Source organism: Motacilla alba, chromosome 13 (assembly GCF_015832195.1).
Source record: "Motacilla alba alba isolate MOTALB_02 chromosome 13, Motacilla_alba_V1.0_pri, whole genome shotgun sequence".
NCBI classification, from domain to species: Eukaryota; Metazoa; Chordata; class Aves; order Passeriformes; family Motacillidae; genus Motacilla; species Motacilla alba.
In genome coordinates this window covers 17,700,714-17,712,729 of record NC_052028.1, presented here as the reverse complement: position 1 = coordinate 17,712,729, position 12,016 = coordinate 17,700,714, and the positions used below count along the sequence as shown (strand labels likewise).

At 57.8% G+C, this 12,016-nt stretch overlaps 1 protein-coding gene across 6 annotated transcripts in view; it reads left to right on the top strand.

The window, feature by feature from the left end:
- ARHGAP26 (Rho GTPase activating protein 26) overlaps positions 1–12,016 on the top strand; it is a 99,873-nt gene that overhangs the window by 12,361 nt on the left and 75,496 nt on the right. For 5 of the 6 annotated variants that reach the window (XM_038150491.1, XM_038150489.1, XM_038150490.1 and 2 more), the window contains exons 2-9: positions 5,309–5,404; positions 6,311–6,372; positions 6,692–6,763; positions 7,826–7,927; positions 9,682–9,792; positions 10,038–10,142; positions 10,745–10,874; positions 11,145–11,245. In XM_038150491.1, coding sequence (XP_038006419.1) covers positions 5,309–5,404; positions 6,311–6,372; positions 6,692–6,763; positions 7,826–7,927; positions 9,682–9,792; positions 10,038–10,142; positions 10,745–10,874; positions 11,145–11,245 — 779 coding nt within the window. Of the gene's footprint in view, positions 1–1,791; positions 2,633–5,308; positions 5,405–6,310; positions 6,373–6,691; positions 6,764–7,825; positions 7,928–9,681; positions 9,793–10,037; positions 10,143–10,744; positions 10,875–11,144; positions 11,246–12,016 lie in introns of those variants that run through there. The other variant, XM_038150494.1, reaches the window with a different exon arrangement.

The window sequence follows — 12,016 nt, the reverse complement described above, 5'->3', positions numbered from 1 at the left end:
GGTGCTGCAGCCCTGGCCCTGCTGCAGGATGTCACGCTGGACACACTGGACTGGCCTTGATGGTCCTTCTGGCTTCGTTTCCCTTGGATCTGCAGTGCCTTCCATCAGGAATCTTGGGAAGCTTTGCAGAAACGTCCTGGCCTGGCGAAGCTCCCAAGATAACTGGGAGCATTATTGATTTGGGGGTGGCACGATGACGTGGCCGGGGTGCTGGGCTGGTGGGCAGCAGGGATAATTTTAGCTGTGCAGCCAGGCAGCCCTTCCAAGGGATAACTTTGTTTTTCACGAAGTGCAGAACCTTTATCTCTTAAAATACCGTGGCAATAATTCGTGTCCTCGGCGTGTTGCTGAGATGTGATGTGCTGTTTGAGCCTGTCACTGGTGCCATTCAGCACACAGAGGGCTCTCTGTCCCTGCGGCCAGCGCTGCCATACGGAGCCAGCTGAGCGTGTGGGTCCGGGCAGACGGGGATGCCTCGGCTGGCAGCAGTGCCCGGCACTCCCCTGGCTGCAGGGCAGGGCTGAGCCACAGCTGGGGCACCTCCTGGACCTGCCCTGCTGGGGCGTCTCGGACAGAGCTTCGGGTTATTTTGCGTTCTAGCACATCTGAGCAGTTTTGGGTTTTTTGCTTGAAGCGTGCTGTGTAGGGAATGTGTGCTTGTAAACTTGGTAAAAATGAACTGCTGGGATTTGGCCTCCCTGGGTGTGCTGCTGAGACAAGGCTCAGCTGGAGGCTGTGTGTGTGGAAAAGGCACCGAAATGGGGTCTGGGGGGCTGTGGGGCCACTCAGTGATGCTCTCCCTGCCTTGGGGTGACTGCAGGGACTGTGCCCGTGGCCCTGGTCCTTGGGGCCACCTTGCTGTCTTTGGCACTCTCTAACCTCCATCTGTGGCGTGTGCCAAGCCGTGGCAGCCTCTCCACAGGCTGTTGTGCAGAACATGATGGCAGAAGCTGTGCTGGAGGTGGGGTGGGCTCTGCCCATCTGGTTTGATCTATTTGCTCATGATGATTCAGAGGGGGAACCTGCCAGCAGCTGCCGTCCCATCCTAAATCACTGATTAACTCCAACCACCCGGTGGAGAAGTTGTTTAATAAACAAGTCAGTGCTAATTCTGTGTGGAGGGGACTCTGGGACTGGGCCAGAGCAGGGAGCAGGGCTTTGCTGACCTTGCTGGAAGAGGGGATTTAAACCTTGTGCAGCAAATGAAGCGTTTTGTGATGCTGCCCTGACGCTCGGTGCTGACCCCAGTGCTGCAAGGGCTGGGGCTGGCCGGGTGAAACTGCAAACTGGCAGCTGCAAACGCTGCTTGCAGGCATGAGGTTCGTGTTGCTGGATTCCTGCACGAACTGCGGGGCCGGGCTGGAGGAGAGTCCCCTGCAGAGTGCTCCAAGCATCCATGGGCCAGGCCCAGCTCTGATCTTTCCCAAAGCCCCTCCCTGGGCGTCCCTGAGCCGCAGGAGCGTTGTGTGAGCCCAGAAGGGGTGCTGAGCTGCAGCCCTGGCTGGCTGTGGGGACAGACACCATATTGCTGCTCTCTGAGCACCCTTGGAAAGGCAGGCTGTAATCCGGGGCTGATTAGAGTGGCTGTTCCTTGGATTACCCATCCCGGCTGGCCCCTGGGGAGCTGGGGAGGTGCTGTGTCCTGTTCCCTGCAGCCAAATGAGGGCTGGGAGTGCTGACCCCCCAGTCTGCCCTGCCTGGGGCAGAGGGGCTGCTGATGGGGCTGGCATTGTCCTCCTGTCCCTCTCCGGGGGCTTGCAGGGGACAGCCAGCCCGAGCCTGCTGTTCCTGCTGCTCTTTGCTGTGGGGGAAGGAAGGGGCAGGAGTCTCAGTTCCTGTTGTCCACTTGAACAGTAAATATAGGCTATTAAGCAGTTTTCTTTGCAGGAAGTGTAGAAATCCTGCTCCGTGTGAGCACAGCCTCTGGCAGAGCCCAGAGCCCCGAGAGCAGCATCCTCTGCTCCCCCTCTGTAGCAGCATTAACCCTTCATGGCCAGACCCAGCAGCGGGCTTGTCTTTGACCTGAACCACCCATCCTGCTGCTGCTGCCCTGTCCTGGGTCCAGCTGAGCCAGAGCTTTTTGCTCTTTCCAGCTTAAGCAGCAGACTGGCTGCAGAGGCAGCTCTGGGGAGAGCCCCCACCTCTGAGCCAGCAGGTTCACTTTGCCCTGGCTGACCTGATCTTCCCAACACGGACCAGGCAGCAGGACCAGCCGGGGGGGACATTTATCTTCCTGACATCTCAGTTTGATGGGTTGTGGTTCCCCTCAGTGTCCTAGCTGTTGTTTCTGGGGTGCTGACTGCAGACCTGGCTGAGTGGGGTCACCCCACAGTGCCCGGGGTGCTGCACTCATGGAGGAGGGGTGGGAAATCATGACACAATCCTTCTACAAATGGCCTTTTTCAGTAGTTCCAAATTCCTTTGGAAGAGGCTTTTTATGTAAGAAGCAACCACTTCAGTCTCCTTGTAGTAACAGCAGCCACTTCCCAGAAAGGCTGAGCTCTCAGTAGCTGAGGAGGAGGAGGGGGGACACAGGAGCACGAGGTGCTGCCTTGCTGCTGGCGCCTTGCAGGATTCCTGGGGCTGGAGAAGGTCCCTTCAAGCAGGTTTGGAGGGAGCCCTGGAGCTGGAGGTGTGTGGCTGGGATGGAATTCAGCCAGCAATTGCCTGGCTGCAGAGGGAGGAGGAAGGTGGGGTGACCCCTGGGCTGGGTGTGAGGGAGCAGGGACAGCCACAGGGGTTATCTGAGGCTGCTTCCAGGAAAGCTGCTGCCCTCTGACCTGCTGGGAGCTGTCCCTGTTCCTGCTGTTCCTGAGGTGGGTGTTGGGGATGCAGTGGATGGGGGGGACGCGTCTCTTTTAAAAGGACATTTTGTTCAGATCCTTGGTGGCTGGAGCTGTGCAGGTGGATTGTGTGTGCCAGTTTTCTGTCAAGGGGACTTTCCTGAAGGGTTTGTTCCATCCTCACCAGCCCAGGTGGGAAAAGGGAGCCATGGGAGGTGATGATGATGATGATGATGATGAGACCTGCAACCTGAGCTGGTTGTGTTGCTCAGGCAGAAGGATTTTTCAGGCTTTTTTTGTGGTGGCTTTCCCTGATGCTGTGGTTGACTGATCAAGCCAGCAGAGAACTTGGAAGGAAAACTTGCCAGCCCCTGGTGCAGCCCTGGTGTGACTCATGTGCGGGGCCTGGGTGGTTTTGCTCGTGAGTGAGAGGAAGCAGCAGATTCTGTTGAGCTTTTGCAGGATTTGGGGTTTGCTTGTTCACAGCCCTGGGGAAGAAGAACCCACAGGAGCTGAGGCTCATCAAGGGGCTGCTCTGTTCTCCCTGGGCCTTCCTGCCTCCACTGCAGGGGTGTTGTCCCAAAATGCAGCTGAGGGTTCCAGGAAGAGGGGATGCTGGGGCATGGGTGGCCTGACAGTGCCTGGGGAGGACAATGGGGCCCCACAGCGTGGGCATGGGTGCCCCTCTCTCCTTTTCTGGCTGATCCTGCTGCTAATTTTGTCCTTTATCACTGTCACTGCAGGAGTTATCTCCCTCTCCCCCTGCCTCTCCCTTGCCTATTTATAAGCGCCATGGGCCATTGCTGTCAGTGCTGAGGGCTCCAGAGGCTTCCTGGCTTTGCTCTGGCTCGTGCCTGGTCCCAGAGCCCTGACCTGCTCCTCACCCTCAGGTGGAGGAGAGGGTGACCCTGGTGAGGGTGGCATGGAGAGGGTGACCCTGGGGAGGGTGACCTGGGGAGGGTGGCCCTGGTGAGGGTGGCATGGAGAGGGTGGCCCTGGGGAGGGTGACATGGAGAGGGTGGCCCTGGCCCAGGCTGGGGAGCTCAGTCCCCCCAGGTGTTCATCCCTGTGCTGCAGCAGCCTCCAGCTCTGGGGTCCTGCCCAGCCAGTGGTGGGCACAAGAGATGTCACCTCAGGCCTGGTTCAGGTGGGGACGTGGCACATGGAATGTGGCCAAGGGCTTGGGGGGCTGGGGGAGAGGAAATGGCTCCTTAGAGCGTTCACATCATCTCTGTGGTTATTCCAGGGCAGGAAGGAGGGACTGGGTGAGAGTCCCCGAGCCCTGGGGCTGCTCCAGCAAGCTCTGGTGAGGGCAGGAGGCTGCTCTGCTGCTGACACCAGCTCAGGCACATGGAAGGGGGCAGGGAGAGCTGCACAGGGCTGTCCCAGTGCCCTTTGCTCAGCCCTGTGCTGAGCTGCAACAAACCCTCCCACCCTCTTGAGTCCCTCTTCTCAGCCCTGCCCAGGAGCACTGGGGAAGTTTCCCCAAAAAACATGCCCTGCTTCTGTAGGTGCCAGTGGAGGCTCCTGGCAGCTCCAGGCACGGGAAGGGTGTAAAAGCCATGCTCGTTCCATCCTCCAGGGAGCAAAGTGCAAATCCTGTTATGTGTGAACCTTCTCCTCCAAGAAGCCCCCTCTGTACTTTTCCACTGGGAAAGCTCCCAGGGATTTCCCTCTCCCTGCCTGCCTTGGCTGGGTGATTTCCTGCTGCCTTAGGAGGCAGTTGTGTGGGGGCAGCCGGGACTGAACTGGGCAGGATTAACCCCAGGGCTGTCAGCAGCAATACTGGGAAAACAGCTTTAATGCTTGGAGAAAGTTGCCAGCTCCCTTATCCCATGGGGAAAGCAAAACACTTGGACTCTGCTGTGGTTATCTCTTGGCTGGTGGTGTCTGAGAGGAGGAAACGGCCTTTGCGTGCACACACATTTTCCACCGGTGCTGGGAAAGGGAAAAACCTGTAGAATTTCGGGCTTCGAGTGAAGAAATGCCCGAGGGAGCGAACACTGAGTTCCTCCCACGGGCAGTGCTGCAGCCTCACGGTGCCCAGGACTGTCTGTGTGTGCCAGGTTAACAGGGCTGGCCTGGAAAGCCAATCCTGGATCCACTCAGGTCACTGTAAGTAAGAACTTAATAGGATGCAGATCTCAGAGAGAATCTGCAGCTTGGGGAGCCATAAAGCTCTGTGCTGCTGCCTGCCCTCAGCAGCCCAGGAGCATGGCAGAGGGGCCATCTCTTGGGGGGCAGTGTCACTGTGTGTCACCATTTGCTGCTGCCCCATGGCTCTAGGTCTGAGCTCTGGGGTGGCTCTTTTGCCATTTTGAAGTGTCATCTCCTGTAGGGTGTTTTGGGGCAGGGACCCCACAGAGCCCTGTCCCTGGGCTGGGTGCAGAAGGGCAGCGCTCTGGGGCTTCCCTGGTGGCAGGGGTCTCTCTGTGGGTATTTCCTGGCTGGGTTCATGTGTCTGCCTGCATCCTGCTGTTGGGGCACATCCCGTTTGTGATGTCCCTGTGTCCCCTGCTCCACAGACCTGTCGGCCGCCAAGCGCAAGTTCGCGGATTCCCTCAACGAGTTCAAATTCCGCTGCATCGGCGACGCCGAGACCGACGATGAGATCTGCATAGGTGAGTCCTGCTGCTCCTGGAGCCACACCCCGAGCAGGGCACGGCGGGGAAACACACCAGGACACCAAGGGAGTTTGTCTGGGTGCTCTCTGGAAATGGTTCATTCCTCCTGCTTCAACAGCAGCACAGCCTCCCCCAGGGAATCGCCTGTTGCTTCTTGGCCTAAATCTGTCCCTGCCAGATAGGAAAGGGAGAAGATTGCCCATATCTGAAAGCACCTCAGTTAGCTGGGTGTTCTGCACTGGAGAGGAGATCTGGAGGTGGTTGTGGCTGGATACACTGCAAGGGGCTGTGCTCTGAAGCAGAGGAGCAGCAGTGCCACACAGGATCCTGAGCTTGGGGGAATCAGCAGTGCCGAGCCTGGCAAGGCTCTCTGAACTCAGCCTGGCTCTGCCACAGCTTCTCCTGCCACAGGGCGGTGGCTTCAGCCCCTTCCCTCTCTCCTCCTGCTCCTGCCCCAGCTGAACTTTTAGAGCTTATTGTGCACATCATCTGGAGCCAGGAGAGCAAAGAAGCTTTAGCCCTGATTGAACTTTGCTTGTTTATTTGTGCCCAGTCTCTCAGCAGAAATAGCTCCTCAGCCAGGTCTCCCTGGTGCCGTGCCCGTGCTGGGGAGCTGCCCCTCGTGTGCTGGGCATGGCTGGAGGCCAGTGCCGTGCTGTGGGCTGGTTGGTGACTGTCTGTTGGGCAGGGCAGCTTTGAGCTGAGGATGGTGCTGTCTGGAGGAGGAAGCCTGGTCCTGGGGATGCTCTGCTGCCAGCTGTGGGCGGCAGGAACCTTTCTAGGGAGAGAGCAAGGATAATAAAACCCCCAACCTCCCCACCCAAAACACAGACAGACAAAACCCCTCTGTGCAGTTTCTTTCTTTAAAAACTGAATTTTGAATGCTGGCTGTGTCCCTTCCAGCCAAGTCTCTGCAGGAGTTCGCCACGGTGCTGCGGAACCTGGAAGACGAGCGGATGCGCATGGTATGGCCCCGGCTGTCCTGGGAGCAGGGGGTGGTGGCACCTGGGACACCGTGGTGACAGTGACTGCCTGCCCCCAGTGCTCCTTCCCTCGCTGGCGTGGAGCTGCAGGGGAGGGCAGAAGAAGGAGAGGGTGGCTTGGCAGGGAAACCTTGGAAAGCATCAGGAATGGAGTCTTGCTTGGAGAGCAGCTGGTGCTGGGGGGGTCACAGGTGTGCAGAGATGGAGGGGTGAAGCTGGGGGTGTCTGGGGGCTGTGGGAGGGTTCCCATGGAAAAGGCTGTGCAGCAGCACGGGTGAGCTGTGCCTGTCTTTGTCCCCAGATCGAGAACGCCAGCGAGGTGCTGATCACGCCGCTGGAGAAGTTCCGCAAGGAGCAGATTGGGGCTGCCAAGGTAACCCAGCCACTGCCCCCTGGAGCTGGCCAGGACCTGGCACGCTGCAGGATGGGCTCGGGCATGGGAGGAGGCAGTGTGCTGCTCTGGCATGGACACGGGGCCATCCATCTCCTGGGAAGTGGCTCAGTGTTCCGAGTTCACCCACAGCCAAATAACGTGCCAGGGGCAAAAAACTGCATGCCAGCTGAAGTGAACTTCTTTCCTTACTCCAAGGAAAAATTGGGATTTTCTTGGAGGGGCTCACAGTTCCCTGGGTCCCCCAGCCTGCACTCCCCACCCCAAGGCATCGCTGGGGGCTGCAGGGGAACTCGGACACTTGTGGCAGGACGGGGAAGCGCCGGTGTGGCTGAGGGCGGCCGTGAGACAGCCTGGCCCCCCCTCTTTCTTTCCTGCCTTTGTTCTGAAATGAAAACCACTGTCTGTGGCTCCCCTGTTGTTATAACAACCTGCTGCTGCCTGCAAGAAGCTCATGCCAGCGCCCGGGGCTGCGTTCGCCTGGCAATGGTGCCCAGCCAGGCCCCGTGCAGCTGGAAACAAACCCAGAGAGGAGTCCTGCAGATCACACCTGCTGCCAGCAGCTGCTGGCTCCTGGTGTGGGGCTGGCCAGGCTGGGACAGGGCTGCAAAGGAAAGTGGAGCTGGTGTCCTTAATGCTGCTGCCACAAACAGCCGAGGTGCTGTGTCATTGTCCCACGGAGGAGAAGCTCTTGCAAGGGGTGGCAGGGTGGGGTGTGGAATTGTGACCGTGTTCTGCTTAGAAAGCACTTTCCTTGCCCTGTTGCTTTTGGAGCTGGATCTGGACGTTTTACCAAGCACTGGGCCCCAGGAGCAGAGGAGGGGTTCCCTCAAGCCTGGGGTTTTGGCAGCATAAGCTGCTTTCCTGGAGCTGCTGATGCTGGCACATAAAAGCAGCCTCACCTGCTTCCAGCTGCTGCCCCCAGGTCCTGTCTCATGGTGGCTCCCACCTGGCACTACCATCCTGCCCAGTGCCATAGGCATGCTGTCACAGCTGCTCTGGGACTGTTGTGTTCAGTGTCACACTTTTTGTCCTGGTCTGTAGGATGCCAAAAAGAAATACGACAAGGAGACGGAGAAATACTGTGGTGTCCTAGAAAAGCACTTGAACTTGTCTTCCAAGAAGAAAGAATCCCAGCTTCAGGAGGTGAGAGCAACCTCTGAGTTTCCATGTCTGGCCGTGACTGTGGAGAGCTTTTTGAATGCCTCACACAGCTCATAACAATGGTTCTCCTGGCTGTAAACTCATTTTTTCCCTCATTCTGGCTGCGGGTGCTGGGTTTTCCCCTTTTCCTGTAATGAAAGGATATGGAGCTTTCTTGGTGAGTAAATCAGAGAGATCCCAAAATGGATAGCAATCAAAAAGGAGAGAGGGTTTATAATTAAAGAGTGTAAAAGAAAGGAACTGGTTCTGCTGCAGGCTTCCCATGTGCCAGCACAAATCATGGATGTCTGGTCTCCCTCTCTGCAAGTGGCTGCTCTGCTTTGTGCTCCAGGGGAGGAGGCATCAGGCTTAGTGCCTTAAACTCTTTAGGAGCCATCAGTGGTTCAGGACGTGGCTAGCTGTGGTGACAAGTGCTCCTACTGGATGAGTATGCTGAGTTTTCAATCACTTCTTTCAAGTCTGGAACTCCTTGTGCAGGCCCAGAGCTGGCTTGGTCCTGCAGCATGTGTGTCCCTGCCCTTGGGCACGGTGCTGGTGTGCTGCTGATCCCTTACTGGGGGCACTGGCGGGCACGGGGCTCCTGTACCCAGGTGGTGGGACCGTGCCCAGCAGAGCTGGGGACTCGAGAGCAGGAATACCTGGGGCACAGGCGATCATCTTCCAGCAAAGCAGGGCTGAAGAGGGCTCAGGATCTGGGCAGATGTGCCTGCAAGCCAGCCTTGTCCTTGGGGTTTGTAAATACCTTCCCACGTGTCCCAGGGAATGGTGGCTTTCAAAGGACCCTCTGAGCCCTGGTTCAGTTCGCATTGGAGATGCTGGTGTGGGGCCTGGGAGTGGAAGGAATTCTGGCTGGGGAGGGAAGGATCCACTCGTGGCTGTCCGACGTGTGATCCTGTGCCCTGGGCAGAGCATGGGCCTCGGGGGCTGCCTGGAGGTGCCGTGTGGGGTGCAGTTCAGGATATGTGCGGGATCAGTGTGGGATTCACTTTGGGATTCAGTTGGGGGTGTGTTTGGGATTCAGTTCGGGGTTCAGCTGGGGATGTGTTTGGGATTCAGTTCAGGATTCATTTGGGGATGTGTTTGGGATTCAGTTCGGGGTTCAGCTGGGGATGTGTTTGGGATGCAGTGCGGGGTTCAGTTCGGGATGTGTGCGGGATCAGTGCGGGATGCCGGCCCGTGCAGGTGCGCTGGAGCAGCGCTGCCTGCTGGTGCCATCTGGTGGCATCTCGCAGCCGGGCCGTGGCTCGGGCTGCTGCCGGGAAGGCAGGAGGAGCCCTCTGGGAGCAGCTCCCAGCTCAGGGGCTGGTTCCTGTTCCCCCGTGCCACTGGGAAGTGTGCGTGGTTTGTGTGGCTCAGACCCCCCGAGGGAGAGGTTACCTTGGAGGATTCAGTGTGGAGTTGTGAAATGTGGATGTGGCATCCCTGGCGAGGGGGAGTGCTTTCCAGGAAAGGGAGAGTTGCCTTTTCTTGTCCAGTTCACAGATTTCCATTTTTCTCCCCTCTACTGCGTGTTTTCCACCCAGCTGCTGGGGAGGTGAGAATGTGAGTCACCACACCCATTTTCCTCAGCTGAAGGAGGAGCTTGCTCATGTGGGTCAGGTTTATGTTTATTGCTGTGCCATGTGTCCAGCTGGGACTGGGGGCTGGAGCTGGTTGGCTGTGCTTGGGGGTGCTCCCATCAGAGCCAGGTGTGCTCTGGTCATTCCTGAGCTGTTTCCTCTCCAACCCCCCTGCAGGCAGACAGCCAGGTGGACCTGGTTCGGCAGCACTTCTACGAGGTCTCCCTGGAATATGTCTTCAAGGTGCAGGAGGTCCAGGAGAGGAAGATGTTTGAGTTTGTGGAACCTGTAAGTGAGCTCTCAGTCTGGCTCAGCACAAAAATTGGGGTGGGGTGGTGAAACGGGGTCCTGGGGAGCCCTGGCAGTGCAGGGCCAGGGAGTCCAGCCTCACCCCACAGCCCCTCTCACAGAGGGGCCACCAGGGAGCCCCTCCATCCCGGGGGGCTGCAGGGCCCCCTCCCCTCAGCACTGGTGCCTCTGGGTGCAGCTCTGGGTCTCTAGTGACCATCTCCATTTGCTTTTTCCCAATGCAGCTGCTGGCCTTTCTGCAGGGGCTGTTCACCTTCTACCACCACGGCTACGAGCTTGCAAAGGACTTCAGTGACTTCAAGACAGAGCTGACAATCAGCATCCAGAATGTGAGTGTGCCCGGGCTGTCCCGGTGCCCATCACTGTCAGTGTCTCCAGAGCCACCTCATCTTCTGGTGTATTTTAATCACAGAATCCCAGACTGGTTTGGGTTGGAAGGGACCTTAAAGCCCATCTCATTCCACTCCCTGCCATGGCAGGGACACCTTCCAGTGTCCCAGGTGCTCCCAGCCCCAGTGTCCAGCCTGGCCTTGGGCACTGCCAGGGATCCAGGGGCACCACAGCTGCTCTGGGCACCCTGTGCCAGGGCCTGCCCACCCTCACAGGGAACAATTTTTTCCTAATATCCAATCCAAATCTCTCTACTTTTAGTTTAAATCAATTTCCCTTGTCCTATCACTATCAATCCATGTCAAAAATCACTCTCCCTATTTTTGTAAGCTCCCTTAAAGTTCTGGAGGGCCTTGCCAATTCTTGTCATATTTTTGCTTTAGCTTAAATCCAGGCCCAGGAAGCAAACCTGCCCTGTGGCTGCCCCTGGGCTCCCCAGCCCCATTCCCACAGGGCTGTAGGGACCCAGCCCCACCCCATGTGCTGCAGAGGCAGGCCCAGGTCCCTGCTCTGGAGAAGACATTCCTGTTTTAATTTGCAGACGAGGAACCGCTTTGAAGGAACAAGGTCAGAGGTTGAAGCTTTGATGAAGAAGATGAAGGAGAATCCCCACGAGCACAAAAACATCAGCCCTTACACCATGGAGGGGTATCTCTACGTGCAGGAGAAGCGTAGGTGTCGGGCTGGGGAGCCCGGGGGTCAGCCTGGGGAAGGGGTTTGCCAGGACAGGGGCACAAAGGCTGATTCAGCAGGCACAGAGTCCCGGGAGGCAGGGACTGGCCAGTGAGTGGGGTATCCAGTGGGAATGTGGCAGCCAGGCAGAATCCCTGCCAGTGCCTCATGGAAGTCTGTCAGGTACCTGGCATGTGGAATGAGGGTTAACATAGAGGGTTCTGATGGGAGGGCACTGCCTGGGTATGAACCCTGTGCTTGCTCTGCAGGTCACTTTGGGACTTCCTGGGTGAAGCATTACTGCACCTACCAGAGGGAATCCAAGCGCATCACCATGGTGCCCTTTGACCAGAAATCAGGAGGAAAAGGGGTGAGTGAGTGCTGGCTGGGAGCAGGAGGGAAAGGGGTGGATGTTGGCAGGACTGTGTCCTGCCAGGGAGCACGTGGCACTGCTGGCTGCAGGCTCTCCCAGGGCTCAAACTGTGTCACCTTTTTGGCAAGGTGACACAAAGGCAGTGAAGTGGGTCACATTCATTCCAGGCTGAGTGGCTGTCACACAGGGAATGAACTTGGCACCTGGTTTGAGAAAAAAATGACAGGAACCCCCCAGAGCCCACAGATCTTTGCCAGCCCTGTGCACCCACCACGCTCCAGCTCCATGGGTGCTCCTGCTCCCCAGTCCCTCGTTCCTGCTCCAAGGCATGGACAAGAGAGCCTGTTCATTATTCTGCTCCTTCTCCAAGGCCTGTGACTTGTCCAAGGCCAGGTTGGATGGGGCTTGGTGGAGTGGAAGTGTCCTTGCCCATGGCAGAGAGAGGAACAAGATGAGCTCTAAGTGCCGTTTCTACCCAGACCATTCCGTGAGTCTCTGGCATCCCACGGCTTGGCCAATGAAGTTGTTTTGTTTGGGACAGAGCCACAGCAGAGCCTGGAGCTCCCCTTGGCCCTGAGGGGGTGTGAAGAGCAGGGGGAGCAGTGGATGTGAGGTGTGGGGGGCCAGCACATGCTGTGTCCCAGTGCTACCCAGGCTGGCTTTGCTCCTCTGTACAGCAGGAACAATAGACCCCTCCACAGTGGTCCCAGCTGGGACAGTTTGCAAACACAATCCCCTTGCTGGGGAGTGCCTGGGGCAGCTGGACAG